The sequence below is a fragment of the Trachurus trachurus genome (genome assembly GCF_905171665.1).
Source record: "Trachurus trachurus genome assembly, chromosome: 8".
Taxonomy (NCBI): Eukaryota; Metazoa; Chordata; class Actinopteri; order Carangiformes; family Carangidae; genus Trachurus; species Trachurus trachurus.
Window position 1 is genome coordinate 3961886 of NC_139905.1, and position 18839 is coordinate 3980724.

The 18839-nt window shown below is 41.5% G+C and overlaps 1 protein-coding gene across 1 annotated transcript; it reads right to left on the reverse strand.

Moving 5' to 3' along the window:
• Positions 1-360: 360 nt before the first annotated feature.
• On the reverse strand, positions 361-17795 carry amdhd2 (amidohydrolase domain containing 2). The gene is made up of 12 exons (XM_083976424.1): positions 17235-17795; positions 16397-16670; positions 16157-16293; positions 14337-14476; positions 12541-12595; positions 8768-8980; positions 7770-7858; positions 3408-3552; positions 2634-2741; positions 2464-2532; positions 1073-1174; positions 361-970 (listed from the first exon to the last, which is right to left on the reverse strand). Exons 2-12 carry the CDS (start codon positions 16477-16479, stop codon positions 891-893), a joined length of 1221 nt encoding a protein of 406 aa, XP_083832550.1. The 5' UTR covers positions 16480-16670; positions 17235-17795; the 3' UTR covers positions 361-890.
• Between the last annotated feature and the right edge of the window lie 1044 nt (positions 17796-18839).

Below are 18839 nucleotides of genomic sequence, written 5' to 3' on the forward strand. Positions count from 1 at the left end.
CCACTCTAGGTCATAAAATTAGTGTAATAACTCATCTATCAGACGTTGTAGGCCAAACTTTGTGCAAAATTCAATTTTTGAGTAAATCCGGGATGAAAGTGTGTATATTTTTTCCGCATTGGATTGTCAGCCTGCTCACGATTCACCAGCCACTGATATTGGATCCGTCATCCGTCATTCAAACGTCTGAGACACGCACACACGCACGGAGCTCGGTCTCACCCCAAACATTGAATATCCCGCCCGCTCGATAACGACCAATCAAATTTGTTTTCCTTACTCGGGTAAACTCGTGTTGCAGCTCGTGACAACTCGGCGCGACAAACAGGACAAACGGCCATTTCTGTACACCTTTAAGACAAATTTTATTTATGTAGCTCAATGTCATTTATACAACTTATTGTACATTATGCATAGAAAACGATTCTTAGAAAACACAGCACTTGGTTGAAGATTAAATCAGCAGTTTTTTAAAGTTCCTAAATGTTTCCCTTTAAATCAAAATTGTGTCGTATGATTAAAATAAAATATAATAGAGAAATGTTTGGATCCAGGTAAAATAAAAACCTGTGTCAGTCCCAGTAAGTGCAGAATCATTCATTGAAAAAACAACCTTTATAACATTGTGTCATAACCAGAGTTGTGCTGATCCAACTGTCTTTATCTCCTCTGACCTGAGGGTGGCGCTAGAGAGAGGCGTCGTGGCGTTGGCTACGTTGTACGGTTTGTCCTCTGTACGGTGGCCTGTTCAGGACATTTAGATCATTTCTAACACAGTCTCAGTCTGAGTCGACCTGGTTTTGGTTTGGTCGTAGATTTGTGGTTCTGTGGGGAACGACGTCCCCTGAAGGCACCGCGGGGTCCAGAGCTGTCAGCATCTTCTTCTTCTTCTATGGTGCTTTTCTCCAAACCTCCTCTCCAGAGATAAAGGTAGCTTTGATGTGGAGGGCGTCATCCAGCAAAACGAGGTCTGCAAAACAGTGTGAGTGTGTATCAGTGAGTGTGTATCAGTGTGTGAGTGTGTTTGAACAGTGCAGAAATGATGGTGTGTTTTATTCTGAAGGGCTGTGACCTGCGTCTGAGCCGTAGTCCAGGTTCCCCTTCCTGTGGCTGATCCCCAGGAGCTGAGCCGGGTGGAGGGAGGCGGCTTCCAGAGCTTCTTCTAGGCTGCAGCCTGGCCCCACACACACACACACACACACACTAGTATCATTATTATGCTGTTAGACTGCTTCCATCCTGTTAATCCATATGGACTGATGGGACCGATGTTTTTGAAACATTTTGTTATTTCCTCTTAGGTTTTTTTTCATATCCATGGCTGAATAAACGAGGAATTTTGGAAAGCAAAGTGTTTTCTCACTACATTTATGAGCCTCCGCGCGCACAGTGAAATTCTTTGACCGGCGCAAGACAGACTCATGTTTTCATTCATCAAGAATTAAAGTCAGAGGTTTGAAGACGATCACATACCGTCGTAGTTCCCACCATAAACGGAGATTCGGCGGCGTTATTCTCATGACTCGCCGGGCAGCGTCCGCGAAACCGAAAGTAAGGAAACGCTGGTCGGCTCGCCCAGCATTTCCACCATTAATAATAATATAAAATAAGTACGATAGAGACTAAATGATATATTTATCTAAAATGGGCCCATTAACAAGTGGTAACGTAGATTGATCCACATTAATATGAGACTTTTTTATTGTCGCGGAATTTTTCGTTCTGCCGATGAAGAAACTCCTCGTTGTCCCTTTAATTTATGTTTTTCAATATAAATTAAATACCTCTAACGCAGTGGTTCTCAAACTTTTTTACAGCGAGGACAAAATTTCGAAGCAAACACTAAAAAAAATATACAAATATTTATTCTGAAGACTTAAGAACGTTATTTTTTTTAGTCATGTGCGTTCAAATTACAGCCAAAGGCGTGAATTTGTGGAAAAATTTATGGAAAAAGTGGTAAAATTTCTTTAAAAAAAATTTTTTAAAAGTGGTAAAAATGGTAAAAAAAAAAAATTAAAATAAAAATAAAAATAAAAGTGGTAAAAAAAAATCTTGAGAAAAATGGTAAGATTTGTAAAAAAAAAAAAAAAAGAAAATTAAAAAGTGGTAAAAATTCTAAAAAAAAAAAATTCCAAAAAGAATATATATACATATATATATATATATACATATATATATACATATATATATATATATATATATATATATATATATATATATATATATATATATATATATATATATATATTTTTTTTTTTTTTTTTTTTTTTTTTTCCCATCTAGAAAAGTGGTAAAATTTCAAAGAAAATAAATAAATAATAATGACAAATAAAAAAGTGGCAAAAAGTTCCCAAAAAAGTTTACAAATTCTAAAAAACAAGAAAAAGTTGGGGACCCCCTTGAACCCCCTCAAGGACTTTGAGAACCCTTTCTCTAACAGACCGGAAGAGCCAAACTGACCTGAGGCCTGTTTGAAGTGGCGCACACACATGTCCATGGTGGCGATGCTGCCGCTGAGCGTCTTGGTGCCTGAGACACAGAGAGAGTTCAACAGAGAATCAATTAATCGATCGATCTCATCAATCAATCAATCGATAGATCGATCCAGCTCCCTCTTCATCAGACCAGACCTGCTACGTAGGCGTGGAGACCCTGGATCTCGATGACCTGCTGACCCAGAGTGTGGCGGCCGGGGGGGAGACCCATCGCCGCGATCGCATCCGTCACCAGAACCAGACCTGGAAGTTCAACCACGACACCACGACACGGTTCTGATCAGCAGATCAATCATTTACATTAACACTGTTTTCTAGAGAAAACAGCTCATCACGTTGTTGTTCGGTTTATATGTTCTATATTTTACTATAATTTGCATCACATCATGGTTCTCTCCGTCTTTATGACTTTGTATGAGTTTTTATCACCACTGTTACCGGAGCTTATACAATAAATCTACCTCACAGTTTTTATTAGCGTCTCTCAGGTCAGAACATCTTTGTTCCATCTTATCAGTGAGTAAATAAATGAATGCGTGACTGTTGATCAGTGTTTAATGTTTATGGTGGCGATGAGCAGAAGCTGCTCAGAAATGAAATTCAGAGGAAAAGCTCTCAGTTTCAGTTCCTCCCTCAACAACCTGAGAAAAGTAAACCTATTATATAATATAATATGATATAATAATACACTACAGCGTTTTTAGTTGATCTGTGTGTACGCAGATATTTCTTGAAATGATGTTGTGTTTACAGAGATTTTTTTCAAAACGAACGAGAATAATATTTTTGTGTGGACAGACGGCCTGAAAACAAGATGACCGCTCACATAAAAACGTAAAAATATTAAACTGTGGTGTGTAATGTGACAGTGATGTCACAGAGAGGGGGCGGAGCCTCGCGGCCTCTGACCTGAGGGGTGGGCTCGGTGTGCGATGCGCAGAGCAGCCGGGTTGGTGTGGATCCCGTCTGCGATCATCCCGTAGAAGACGGTCCGACCGGCGGGAACCTGGTCGCTGGTCAACAGGCCCACGATCCCGGGGTCCCGGTGGTGGAACTGGGTCACAACCAGAACAAATCATCTTTATTTACACTGATCCATGTAGTCTGTTCTCCACTGATTCTGTTTTATTTGTAAAAAGGAAAGAAAAAAGGGAATATCCGCACACTGATTTAAGCTCCCATTTATTGGATAGCCTACTTGCTTACAACGTTTCGACCGATGTGGTCTTCCTCAGGCAAATCATTTATTTATTTCATTATTTGTAAAAAGGTGCTACATAAAAAGGTTTGTATTATCATGGTTATTATTTAAAAACAGTTTTAATTTGCTTCTGTATTTATCTACCTTCATAGTAATGCTGCGTTCAAGACAACATTAGATAGATAGATAGATAGATAGATAGATAGATAGATAGATAGATAGATAGATAGATAGATAGATAGATAGATAGATAGATAGATAGATAGATAGATAATACTTTATTCATCCCTAGCAATTACAGGTCGGAAACTCAGGTATCATATCAGAGCTCCGACTTTCCAACTTGACGTCACGACAACATCAAAACATGGCGGCCCTCGTCTTAAACGGTTAGAATTTAGACATTTTAAGTTCTTTGTTGAGGTTTGAATGCATATTTTTGTGTATTATTGCAGTAGCCTCTATGAAATACGTTTATATTTAGCTGTGATTGTTGTATGGTGTGAAATTGTGTATTATTTACTTCTATTACATATACAGTGGGTACTAGTTTCATTTGGAGGGTTTCACGCGAGATTCACGCGTGAGTCACGGGAGGCTCACGCGGATTTTTTGTGGAGGAGTAATTGTGTTTTCACCAGAAGCTGCAATGTGTCCAAACAACCGCCAGGTGGCATCTGTGAGCAGCAGATCGCCTCTATAAGACAGCAGCACGGAGCAGTGAACACGAATGGGGAATGCAATATAATAATAATACAGTATAGTTTTTCAATGAGAAAAATGTAACGATGGCAGCTATAGCCTACGTCTCACTCTCTTTTATCGATCCTCTTGTCAGCTCCAAACACACCCATCTGCACCTCGATTACGGACCACAGCGTGGTTTTCCACACAGCAGTTAATTAACTCAGTGGGCGATGCTGCCGGTGTGTTTTTAAAATGAGCCAACTACTGTACAGTAGTGTTCATCCCCCACCTTGTTTGACTGAGAGTGTAGCTGGATGATTTCTCATGAATGAACGGGCAATAACCTATGTCACTTTCGGGCTGGGCGATAAAACAGGATATCCTGAAATAACTTTCCCTCGATAGAAATAGGCTACAAGATGTGTGGATATAGGTTTCATTCATCCATGTTTTGGATGAATGGCCACAGCAGCCGCGACCGAAGATGCAGCCGTGCTGATGTGACCGCAAAAAAACAAAAGTCAGTCGGGGTCAGCTGGTTTACAGCCGGCCGACTCTGAAACACTCGAGACACAATAACATTAGTAACGCAAGAAAGGTAGCCTATAGTTCACTTAGTAGAGCAGCTCTCACTGTAAGCAAATATTTTATTTCAGTCTGGGATGCCAACGTGCAGTTTTAGTGAACAATGCATTTTCTCTTATCATCATTATTATGATCACTGATATAGCCTATATGTGCGGCTATATATAGCCTACCGTATGTGTGTGTTTGTGTAATGCAGGGGTGCTTTAAAAAAAACACAGTTGTCTGCACAGCAGGCATTTTTCTCACAACCGACCTCAAAAGCGAGGGCAGGTCCGCCGAAGCATCATTCTGGGTGTTGTCTTTGTTGTTGCCGCTCCACAGAGCACATGGCTACTTAATTATGCACGTGCTGACTATATATGGTTGTGCTGATGCATTCTGGGGGTGGAATATGAGGTGTGTTCATGTCCGCACCATTCTTGGGTCCGGTGTGATGTATCAATGGAATATTGCGGAGAGTTGTGCGTACGCACAGCTTGATCAGTGTTTCCCACAGAATAAATAAATAAATAAATAAATGTGTCCACGTCTCACGTGTGTTTACGTGCGGTGCGCCCGCACGCGAGAGAGGCGGCAGGTTGAGAGGCTGACTGGCGGAGATGAGAGCTGGTGAAAGGCTAACATGATTATTAAAAAAAACACCATCTCTGATCTCTGCCTGCACATAGACAGACACAGGTTCACATACAGACAGGGGCGCACGGGAAATGCAGCTGCAGCGCTATTAAACTAGAGCAACAGCAACTCTCATATTAAATTGTGTTTTATATTGATTTCATATATTTCACTGATTGCAATTAGGCTATAGAATGCTAGTGTGTGTTTTATTGAAAGCGAGGCTGGGTGAAAATCGCTACAGTGTGGTTTATATGCAGCGGTCTATAGGACCATAGACACATCAGCGACACATTAGCACCTTCATTTATCTCTGATCAATAGGTGTGCTTGTGGATACTTCACTCAAGTAGGCTACAGCCCTGCCCCCCACAGAACTCCACACAGCTGTTCAGTCAGCTTAGAAAAACCAGTTCTTACAGATAGCTACCTCTCCTCACACTTTTCATAAGCCGGGGGACAAAACTGTAGGCTTCGCTTCATTGTTTCGTTTCATTTCGTTAAATGAAAATCATCTCTGAATTATGGAACTAAAAATAAAATAGGCCTATCTTTAAAAAAAAAGATCCTATGATATTTAGCCTAATTGCATTATTTTTGTTCAAATGTGACTGAGACCTTTATCTAGCCTACCTAAACAGAGGGTAACATGAATAATATCCTGTTTTGTATTTCTCTGGAAACTGTTACATTAACGTGACCGCGGCACCCCCCCCCCTCTCTCTCCCTCCCGAATTGGGCATATTATGATAAATATAACTGTAGATAAAAACAATAATTGAAGAAAAAAATAAGCTATTGTCGGCTCGAGGTATAAATGCCCAGAAATCGAATGTTTCATTTGTGTAAGTTGTAAGCTTCAGAAACCATCACACATGGAAAAGTCACGGACTGAGAGACCTGTAGTTTTAATGTAAACAAAGTCATTTACGTAAGAAAAACACAAACGCCTGTGTGAGACCATCTGGGTGGTTCTAGTGTTAACATTAGCCTAATGAAGAATGAAGAAAACACGTTACAAGTCCCGGGAGTCCGGGACAAACGAGAATATTCGGCTTAGTGCATGTGCACACGCCGGCCGGAGTCACTCGCAACAATGTAGCTTTCCCTCGATTAAAGTAGTTCTGTCATCTCCCACTTTGTACCGGATAAGAGACAGCACCCGACAGATATGCTAAATGTTTGGATGCAACAAAGTCACTGTTGACAAAATCAGCATCTAATCTGTCCCTTCAAGAGCAGCTGCTGACAGATGTGCATTATTGCTCCGCTCGTGAGTCCAGCAGCATCGGGTCCAGGCTGCTGGCACGGACGTAGCGGTCGTGGGCTATGAGTGGATTGTTACATTCACCAGAACTTGCAGAACTCAAACTACTCAAACTTGGAGCCACCCGGCCAGGCTACAGGAGAGATCAAAAATATGCAGGGGACCCCCAAAAGGCTGAGAACCATTGATCCTGTTGAACGTAACCACTGTGAAACAATAAAAAAACAACATTGATCTGATTGACCGGCGTAGCGGTCCCTCTCTTCATCCACTCTCTAGCTCTCTCGACCACAGCTGCAAATTAAGTACCTATGGCCTATGAACAGCGCCACTCTCCATTGCAGCTACGTTGTGGTCAAACGTGGAATTACCCCAAAATCTTTTGAGCTGCATCTCAGTACGATGCTTCCACCTAGTGGCTACAGTGTGACCTACAATTTCACGCAACGCGTGAATCACGCTTTCCGTGAGGGAAACGTCCAAATGAAACTAGTACCCACTGTAGCTACTCGTTTAAATCGTTTCCTCTTTTCATTTACTCCGTTAAAATATAAAGCACACAAAATAAGCACAATAGTTTAGTAAACTGAGAAAACTACAAGATGAGAGAGAAGTGAAAAATAATTTGTGTCATGTTTGTTTGTTGTGATATTTTCTCTAAAGCTTTGTTAAGAAAAGTGCTCGATGAATAAAATATTGTTGATGGTATCATTACTTTACTTTATTTTAAAATGATTATTTGTGGTAGTAGTATTAGTAGTAGTAGTTGTATTCGTAGTACTATCATAACAAAAACCTCTTTGTGGTAAAGCTGGTTCACTTTAACTCTCGGCTTTGTTTAAAGAGGTCATAGGTCAGAAAAAGGCGGGAAACCCCAGGTGAAGCAGGTGAGCGCGTGGTGGGCGGGGCTTACAGGTAACATGGCGTTGAAGAGGTGAGTGATGAAGGAGGCTCCGTGCTGAACGGCCTCCTCCGCCTGAGACAGGTTGGCCACCGAGTGACCTGCAGAGGGAGGTCATCTGTTAATCTATTAATCCATAATCTATTATCTATAACCGAGAATCTACAACTGAATATCTATAATCCAGTGGTTCTCAAACGTTTTTACATCAAGGACCCCTAATTGACACAAATTAGACCACGGACCCCCATTGGACAAAAATTAGAAACAAACACTAGAAATATACAAATATTTCTTCTGAGACTGAAGAATGTTACTTTTTTTGTCAATTTATGTTCAAATTAGAGCCAACGGTGTGAATTTTGGGAAATTTTATGGAGACATTTCTGGAAAAAGTGGTACAATTTCTCCACAAACGTTTTAATATTTCTAGAAAAATGTGGTAAAAATTCTAAAAAATAAAAATAAAAAATCTAGAAAAAAGTGGTAAGATTTCTAATTTTTTTTTTTTAAAGTCAAAAATTTTCTAGAAAAAAGTGGTAAAAACATTTCAAAAACAATTATAGAAAAAAGTGGTCAAATTTCTCAAAAAACTAGTACAATTTCAAAAAAAGAAAAAAGGTTTTAAGAAATTCTACAAAAAAGTGGTAGAATTTTTTATTTTTTTTTAATCTAGCCAAGGTGGTAAAAAAAAATGTAAGTCAATTTTTATAAATAAATAAAAAAGTGGTAACATTTGGGGACGACCCCTGGGAGGCCCTGGACCACACTTTGAGAACCACTGCTATAATCTACAACTTGATTGATCAGAGGTGTTAATAAAATTTTTCAAAAACAATTCTAGAAAAAAGTGCTGAAAAAGTTTTTTTTTTTTTATCTAGCAAAGGTGGTAACATTTTTAAGTCAATTTTTATAAATAAATTTAAAGAAGTGGTAAAAAGATCTAAAAAAAAAAGTTCTAGAAAAAAACCTGACTGATCAGAGGTGTTAGTAAAGCAGATGCTGCTCACCCAGCGACACCTTGACTCCTCTCCGACAGAGCTCCCTCACCACCGATTGGCTGCCCGCCAGCTCAGGGGCCAGCGTCACCATGGCGACGTTGTCCAGGTTACCGTAGGTCTCCAGCAGGTCGTCGACGCCCCCGGACTGAAAGCAGCGCAGGTACTGCTCCGGGTGGGCGCCCTTCTTCTCCAGGCTGATGAACGGACCCTCCAGGTGGAAACCTGAACACACACGGACACAGAGGGTCAACAACAGGCCTTTAACTAAGGGGGGCGGGGCTTCAAGAGAGGGGGTGGGGCTTCAATATAGGGGGAGGGGCTTCAAGAGGGGGGTGGGGCTTCAAGATAGGGGGAGGGGCTTATATAGAAGGGGGTGTGGCTTTTTAAAACATTCTTTATTTGAAATTATGCATAAAAATACAAAACAATACACTCAAGACAAAACACAGCAACCAAGGAACAATTAGTGTCTCAGCAAACAAACAAACAAACCCAAAACAAGATCTACTTCACAAATGGACATCCCATAAAATGAAGCCCCAAATAGGACAGGTACACCTAGAGCACTGGAATAAGAGAGTAAGGACACCACCATTGACTCCCGTCAGGGGCGGAGTGGCCATCGGGAGGACCGGGAGATTTCCCGGTCGGCCGGCGGCCAATAAACTGAAGTGAGCCGGCCCGTAAGCTGCCCTGCGTGGCCGTGTGGTGCTCACGAGTTGAAAGTGACATTTACTGCACGACCCCGTGATAAACTCCAAGCTCTACCTCTACACATATTGAGGAACTCCATCCATTATTTGTACCCCTTCATGTCTCTCTACCTCTCACTCATGGTTGCGATAGTGAATCACACTCTCATCAATCCAGCCTACTAAATGATTTTTTTTAGCCTCCTATCTTTATCTAATTATTTCTGTTCAATGTTACAGAACTTTCATGACCACAAAATATAAAAGTAGCTAGCAATTTAATTTGTTTGTTTGTTCTTAAAGTAATGTAGAATGGTGCAAAGCCTCATGGGAAACGGCAAATGCATTACAGCCTATCACTGTGAAAGTTATCATTAAACTAGCAGCTGCGGCTAAAAACAGATCGACTCACGGAAGCTACCCAGCAAACCTTATCAGTCCTGCCCGTGTGTTACGTTATCTATAAGTTAACAAGACAACACAGTCCGTGCTTTACTGTAAGTCGGCCAGTGCGCGTCGGTACGCGGACCGCGGTACCGTTACGAGCCGGAACCTCTCACATCACAGCAGCAGCCCACTCTGTCTTCTGGGCACCGAAGCATGTTGGTGAGTAGGACAAGACCCAAAACCGTGGCGTTTGCAGCGCGCTGTTAGTAAAATCAATTTGCAGAGTAGAGTAGTTGAGAGGGGGAAATAAAGGAGTAAACATGACTGGATGTAATGTTATGGTCAGCAGTGTTAAGTAGGCTAAATCTGCTTGGGAGGCACTAATTGCAGCTCTTTCACTCTTTTTTTTTTTTTAGCTAGATAAAAGTAACAATGTGTTAAAATGCACCAGAATATGGGAAATGGTGTAGCCTTTATAAAAAAAAATTCTGGGGGAGGCCCCCAGACCCCCAATTAAGTTGTTTCACCCACATTTCTTTTTTTCTTCTGGCACTCATATATTTTGCCATATGGAAGGGGGGGGGGGGGGGGGGGGGGGGTGGGCCGATGGTGGGCCGGTGCGGTCAGAATTTTCCCGGTAGATTTTGGTGCCCCACTCCGCCCCTGACTCCCGTGGTAAGGGTTTAAGGGTTTAAGGGTTTAAGGGTTTTGCGCCCCGAGTGGCAGGATATGGGTATTGCAAAAGCGCCCAGAAAACTCATTCACTCCAATGTATGTGTGTTGCCCACTTGCTTGTAAATTGATGAAAACGGCCGTGTTTTTAGGTGTCTTGGTCATATCAAATTATACTTATAATTTGTTTATCATAAAATATAGATTGAAACATTCATGTAGAAAACTGTTTTTTTTGGGGGGGGGGTTTACTCGCTATCTGTAAAGGATCCTCAGTGATGCTATTAACGTGGGTGATCTATAAATGTCCTTAAATGATTGAAAACACCACACTTGCTCATTCACCAACAATGCAGAGATGTCATGGGCGCTTTTGCAATACCCATATTCCTCCATCAGGAGGCGCTTCCATTGGACCAATGTGTGTCGTTGGCCCAAGCCTCCATGGGGCCCTATGCAAAATTTTATTTTGAGGCCCTCTATTACTGCCAATAATGCTGATTATTGATCATTTAAACACCTACTATAAATTTATTAAATTGTTCTGATCTGTCTTTACGAATCATCATCCCAGCCTGGCATGTTTTTACTCATCTATGGTTTTTAATCTGAAGTGGAAACAAATTCAGCTAAAAGCGCAGCCTGGGGTTGATTTACACTTAGTATTCAACATGATATAGCACTGAGGGGGAAACTGAATGTCATCTAGGCCTGAAAGTAACAAAATAAACTAAAAAGACAGTGCATTTGCTGTAAACTCGTCATTTGCTTTTTAATTTTTGGTTGTGAATAAAGTGCAACAACAACAATTAAAGGTTTTTGTACATATGCAGGATTTCTCTAGGGATCATCAGAAGTTACACACTATAGAGCTATAAAAGTTAGTTGCTTTTTGGGGCCCCCTAATGGTCACGGGGCCCTAAGCAGGTGCTTAGTTCACTTTATGCCTTGTCTGCAGTGACACACAACGTCCAGATCACCTCTGAATGTGTCTGAGGGCATATTCTCTCCAGGCTTGTTTAGTTCACTTGAAACAGACTTTTTCCTTGGTGCGGACTTTTTGGGGAGGTGTGAATACCAACTAACTAACTACTCTGGTGCGGATCAAACAAGTGGACCGAGACCACCTCTGCAGCTGGGACTCGGTTCACTTGTTTGATCCGCACCAAAGTCCCAAACGAACCCCGGTGCGATTCGCGTCCGGTGTGAATGCAAACCGAACCTTTCCCGAACCAAATGCAAAATCCAAGCGCCTTTTTGGATTCAACAGGCTTCCATTGTTGTCAGAAAATGTGGAAATGATCAACAATGAGCCGTGGGTCGACATGGAGCACAGATAGACACGTACGCTGCCTCCTTGATATCTGGTCAGTGGAAAACATTTATCAGATGCTGGAGAGGACGCACCCGTCGCCGTTCAGGATGCACATTCTTAATATATTTTTAAACTGATAACAGAAAGTCGTTATCCGATTAATAACCGTTAACGGAAATAAATGTGACTAGGCTTTAATGCCGATCGGCAACGCGGCATCCTGAGAGAATGATTAGGTTTTTTGTTTGTTTGTTTTTTGCTGTGCCGTCCTTTTTTTCTTTTGTTTAGCGCACCATCCTTCAGACGCACATGCAGACGTGTGTGTGTTTGTTGTCTGACCGTCCTTCACGGGGACGGCTGCATAACGGCCACATAGCCTCCAAGTGATGAAAAAGCACAGGACAGGTGCAACTGGAAAAAGGCAGCAAGAAACGCATTCATGACCTCCGTTGTGTAGCTACTTTTCGTGGAAATTCCCGCTGATCATTTTTATCCAATGATTGAGCGACTGTGGGACACACGTGCTTTTGTTTACAAAGTTGATCCGCTTGTGAAAAAATGCAATGTGAATACAAACCGCACCAAGTAAAAAAAGATTTAGTCCGCACCAAAGCAAGTGAACTATCGGACTTTCCTGGTGTGAATACGCCCTGAGTGATCAAATCTCCTACTCGTCCTGAATGCATCTTAACTCCCTGACCCGGACTCGGTCTTACCCAGAACTCCGGCTCCATGTGGTCCTCCGTTGTGAACTTTGACCTGAGGCAAAACCTGAAACACAAACAGTTGATGCTGTGGTTAGAAGCAAAGCATGATGGGAAATCCTGTCTTTTTTCCCCCTTTGTTTTGTTTACATCAGCATCACAACATGTTTCAGATTCCTTCTTCTTTTTCTTCTTTGTTTGAAGCCAAGAAGGTGCATAAAAATAAAACTCTCTAAAAGGAGATGACACAGTTTTCTAAAGGAGTTCAGTGAAAAAAAAAAAAAACTTTCATCCTCTGAGCCTGAATAGGGATGTAAGTTAACCCTTCAGAGTCTGGGGCATTTTCTTCTGTATTTCTCTCTCCTGCTCTCCTTGTGTATTAATCCTTTTAAAACCTCGGCCCTGTGATGCAAAATCTAAATAACTGACATCATTTTTTTCTTCAGGACAACCTGGGCTTTAAGAATATTCATCCTGTAGTGGCGTCATGTGAATATAGAAAAAGATATATGATCAGAAATGAAAGGAAAATAAAAAACGGAAAATAAATTTCACACATATTTGTTGGACACACACAGAAAATTATGATAAACTTCTTTTTAGACTCTATAACTGTTCTTTGAGATCTTGTGGGTCAGGTGGAAAAGAATAAGAGTTCCAACTATGATACAAAACATAATATTTACATTATTTACAGAAATGCCTCACTGGCCTGCCATGAAAACAGTCTGTGTCTGTAATGAGGCACAACACGTTCTCCTTCCATATAAAACCCCATGTCTTGGTCTTAGCTTGTGTAAAATGTGTAAATGATAGTCTACACATTATATATTCTATTTATACAGCAGATTTTTTCAATAATCGTGATCCTACACGGCAACAGAGCAACAATCCTGATGTAAATGAACTCTCTCTGGCTCATCATGTGATGGGACAGGAGTCTCCTATTGGATACAAATGTTTAACGCTCCTTCTGTTCCCTTCCTCCATCCTTCCTTCTTTCCTTTCTTTCTCCCTTCCATCTTTCCACAATCCTTTTCCCCTTCCTTCCTTCCTTCCTTCCTTCCTTCCTTCCTTCCTTCCTTCCTTCCTTCCTTCCTTCCTTCCTTCCCTTCTTCCTTCCTTCTTCTTCCTTCCTCTTTTGATCCAATTGACCTGATCTGTTCCCTATATACCTCCATCTTTCTTTCCTTCCTTTTTCCCTTTCTTCTTTCCTCCCTTCGTCTTCCTTCCTTGAACAAATCTGTTCCCACCCTCCATCTTTATTTTCTTCCTTTTCCCCTTCCATCTTTCCTCCCTTCTTCCTTCCTTCCTTGAACAAATCTATTCCCTCCATCTTTCTTTCCTTCCTTTTTCTCTTCCTTCGTTCCACAATCCCTTTTCCCCTCCCTTCCTTCCTTCTTTCCCTTCTTCTTCCTTCCTTGAACTAATCTGTTCCCTCCCTCCATCTTTCTTTCCTTCCTTTTTCCTTTCCCTCTTTCCACAATCCTTTTTCCCTCCCTTCCTTCCTTCCTTCCTTCCTTCCTTCCTTCCTTCCTTCCTTCCTTCCTTCCTTCCTTCCTTCCTTCCTTCCTTCCTTCCTTCTTTCCCTTCATCCTTCTTGCCTTCCTTCCTTGACCCAGGAGGACAACAGGAGGGTTAAGGCAGGACGACTGTGCTTCTGGGTTAACTATGGACATGTTGGAGAGTTCCCTTCAGCGTTCTGGAGATATCCTCCATGAGGTAAAACATAACCCTCACTATCGTGTTTCTCTGGTGCAATGGAGGTGAATGATAAAGATCTGTTGTTGTTGTGTTGTTGTTGTGACCTTGTGGTAAACAGCAGGAGGGGACGTGACCAGCGTGGGACAGAAGGACGTGACGCCGTGTTCAAGGATCCTCTGAGCCACCGAGGAAACTCCAGCGCCGACATCGTCCGACGCCTGAGAGAAGTCGGCACCGAACCCTCCTGCAGAGACAAGAAGACGGGTCAACCACTCACTCACTCACAGCTGCTGCTCGATTCATTTATTAGGGCCACGGGGCAATCGCACCGAGCACTGGTCCCTGCAGCTATTTCATGGCTGTATTGTTCCACGTTTTGATAGGTCATATAGGACGAATCGCCTTGTTGTTTACAACTACTTCCAGGTAGAAAACCAGCATTCAAACAATAGTGACGGACGAGAGTTTCACTATATATATCTAATTTTTCATGTTACTATATCGCCGTTTAGACTAATCTGATGTTTGTAAAGTCTATAAAACCAATGATTGGACAAACATTACTATTTCTGTGTGCACATTTTTGTAATTAGTCATGGTTATCATAGATTAGCTGGGCTAACGGTTAGCTACCTGTTTAACTTTAATAACTCAGTGACTCAATAAACGCTCCATGAAAAAATATTTTCTCCAGCGGATATCTGAGTTGCAACATGACTGAGCTAACTGGAGTAGTTTCATGTCGTGTTCCACAACGGGAGGGTTTTAACAGCTGACGTCCTGCTGTTAGCTTAGCTACCGTTAGCTGTCCCTGTCAGCTGAGCCACTGATGCTTTCTAGACACTGTGATTCCCCCAAACTGAATAAATACAACACATAGCAACACAAAACACACACACAGAAATAGTAATGTTTCTTCAATCATTTCAGATTTGTCTAAACGGTGATAGGGCGTGAAAAATATGATATATATAGCTAAACTCTTGTTCGTTACTATTGATCTCATTCAAATTACAGCTGGTTTTCTACCCGGAAGTAGAATGTAAACAACAAGGAGATTCGGTCTACAGTTTTTGATCAATCCCTGTTCAATGACCATGATCATTTTTGGAGAAATTATAAGATTATAATGGGTGTGTATTGCACGGAATGTTCGTGTCAGAGTGCGCGACATCATCAGTTAGGGTGGGAGAAAGCCCAGAAAATCTTTTCTCTTTACACACTCCCCCTGGACACAATTTACACTCTACACACATGATTTTTTCAAAATTAGTAGACAAACTTGTTCTGTCTCTCAACATGTGCTCAAAAAATCAGAGAGACTTACAGAATTTTAATTATCAGCCTCTGAGTGCGGCCACGTCTGTCTCTGCTGCTCATTGACTCCAATACAAAGATTTTCTGACAGAAGCAGAACGGACCGATGTTTTAAAATTGCCAGCGTCTCCAAAATATTTACTGTAGAAACACCAAATCGTACCAAATTTTTCAGTAAGTCCTTAGAGCAATGTTGATCTGTGTTTTGTTCTGATAGGAGTTACCGTTTTGTCACAGTAAGCCTAAATGCGAGACCAGTGCAGAGGCAGAAAATCGCTCTTTTTCTCAACGTTTCTGTCTGTCTCAGCCTGGGGGGCCCCTATCGTCATTGGCAACCACCTCGAGTTGCCGTGGTAACCTCTGAGCCTCAGGCCAGAGCTCGTTAACTTTATAAACAATCCACCTGGCGCTCGTTAACATGTTTATAAACACACACGCTAAATCAGACTGATACAGGATGCAGCTCATAACATGTGTCAAGTCAGTCACACACACACACTTAATCAGACAGGATGCAGTTACAGTTACACACACACACACACACACACACACACACAGAAACACACAGAAACACCAACACACAGGTAACTTTATATGATTACAGTACCGTTGATCTGGACGTCTATGAAGCCCGGGGCGATGATGCTGCCTCCACAGTCCACTCGCTGGTCGGCGTAGCCCTGCTCATCGAAGAACAGCTTCTCTGGATCCAAGATCCTCCCGTCACGCACCCACAGGTCCTCTCTGCACACACACACACACACACACACACACACACACGGACAGGACAGTGAGCTGTGTGTGCACTATGTGCATGTGCGTGTGTGTGTGTGTGTGTGTGTGTTACCTCTGCAGCTTGTGTTCTCTCAGTATCCTGCAGTTGATGAACTGAGTGATCGGAGCGTCGGACACGGATCTGTTGGACGGCATTGCTTCTGTTTCCGGTTTACTTCCTGTTTGTTTCCTGTTTACTTCCTGTTTGTTTTTACTTCCTGTTTGTTTCCTGTTTACGGTTTACTTCCTGTTTGTTTCCTGTTTACTTCCTGTTTGTCCTCCCTGCTCCACTCGTCCACTCCGCTCAGGACGACTGGAGGACACAAATCGAACGCTCCTCGTTGTCACTGAAACAGGAAGTGACAGAGAGAAAGTCACGAAAATGTCATGAAATAATGTGATGTCATAACTTTAACATGTTTCATTTTGACCACGTTGCTTTCTTTTCTGACTGTTTATCTTTTACTTGACTGTTGCCTGTCTGTCTTATCGTTGACTTATTGACTTCTTTATGACAGTGCAGCATCATTCCATAATAAAATTCCTCATGTCCTAAATAATATGGATTGATTGTTTATTAATGTTAATTAAGTGTCAGTTCTTCTTATTCGTCTCCTGTGTTTTCCTGTCTGTGTGTCATAGTAACGACTGAAGACACAGAGTGACAGTGTGTCATGTTCTTACTGATCTTTATCTATAGATCTAGATTTATAGACTGAGCTGAGGCGTGGTGGTGGAGAGATACTACCGTAATAATAAAAACAAAGCTCAGTGCTGATTATAATTCAACATAAGGAATAACACTGACAAAACTCAAGCTGATTCACTCACATTCATTCATTCCTAAAAACTTGTTTCCTGCATGAAATCTACTCACTTTCACAGTTTATTTACTATATTATTCTATCTACCTGTTGTCTGAGGAGGAGCTGGTCCTGGGTCAGATCAGATGTGGACTCTTATCTCTGAGGGTGCAGCAGCAGCAGGAGGAGACTTTGACCTCTGGCCCTGGTGATGCATCCAGGTGTATTTGTGAATAAATGAAAGTTCAGACTCAGAGTCCTGGTCCTGGTCCTGGTGAAAACTCTTCCCCTGTAAAAACTCCTTTTTCCCCAACTCGAGCAGGAAACAGTGAAGTTCAGATTCTTCTCACTGAAACTCCATGTTCGTGTTTTAAAAAGAGAGAAACACAACCACCTGCAGAGCTGCGACAGTCCAGATGTTACTTCGGCTCAGACCTGGTCCACATCCTGCACAAAGTCCTGCACCGGGTCCCAAATCCGGATCAACTTTCACCGGCGTCGCTCCGGTAAAACTCTGGAACAAGCGACGGAACAAACTCCAGAGTTTTTAATGTAACTGACCCACGTGCAGCAGCTCTGGTCTGGACCGGCCCCGGTACCGGTGAAGCAGGACGTTGGTCCGGTACAGAGTTAGAGAGTCTCCGACTTTACCTGGTTCAGTTCAGTTCAGTTCAGTTCAGCTGAGTCTGTGGAAAAGAAACCGGAAGCGGATCGAGTCATGTGACCGGCGCGCGACGCGATGCAGATCAGCTGACCTACAGTACACACACACACACACACACACACACACACACACACACACACACACACACACGCGGAGCTGGATGTTACTACAGGACTGAACAACTGTGGAGTAGCCTAAATGATCTGGTTTTCTGCTCTCATGTCATGTTTAGACATGAATCTAAAATGTCTGATCGAAGATATTATTCAAATCAATTTGCTCATTATCAAAAATAGCCTAACAAAAAAATGTAGCCTATATCTAAAAATTTGAAAATAAATGTAAAAAAAACTCTGACCTGTTTAATGTCTTTATTTTTTAATTTTAAAAAGTTTATATTATTTCTTATAAAGACAAATACAAATGAGACAACAGGGAAGTTTTGTCCAACACAGTTACTGAATCACAAAACTTTATTAGCAAAACACCTCACATGAAAATATATTAAAGTGCAGCAGAGCTGAGGAGATACTGCAGGTGAATAGAATAGAATAGCCCTATGAATGCCCCAATGAATGAATTAGAAATCATTAACAACATTAAGAAAACTGTACATAGGCTATACATACTGTATACACACAAACAGTGATATAAAAAAAGTATAAAAAGAGAAAAGTATTTAAATATATATAAAGGTGCTAGAGACCTTCTGTAGGAGGTGAACATTAACACGAACAATGTTGATCTAAGCACGACGATGCAAATTTAACCATCTATAAATATAACAATATATCACCTGTGTACAATAATGCAACAAATTACGTTCCTTTTTGCACTATTGTAGCCTATATATTATTTTATTGTTTTAGACGTTGTAGGATATATTTTATTTTATATTTCTGTCTTTCTGTCTATTCTATTTCCTTTGTAATTGTATTTCCTTTGCACATTTCCCTTTGGAGCAACCTGGCATAAGAATTTCCTTCGGGATGAATAAAGCTCTATCTAATCTAATGTATATTGGGTAGTTTTCTGTGTGACGTGAACTT

Bases quoted from the DNA above. Each gene is read 5' to 3' on its own strand.
- amdhd2 (XM_083976424.1), bottom strand. From the start codon at position 16,479: ATGCCGTCCAACAGATCCGTGTCCGACGCTCCGATCACTCAGTTCATC. The intron at 16,294-16,396 runs GTAACACACACA...GTGTGTGTGCAG, and splicing joins AGAGAACACAAGCTGCAGAG to AGAGGACCTGTGGGTGCGTG. The intron at 3,553-7,769 runs GTAAGCCCCGCC...GTTGTGACCCAG, and splicing joins TCTTCAACGCCATGTTACCT to TTCCACCACCGGGACCCCGG.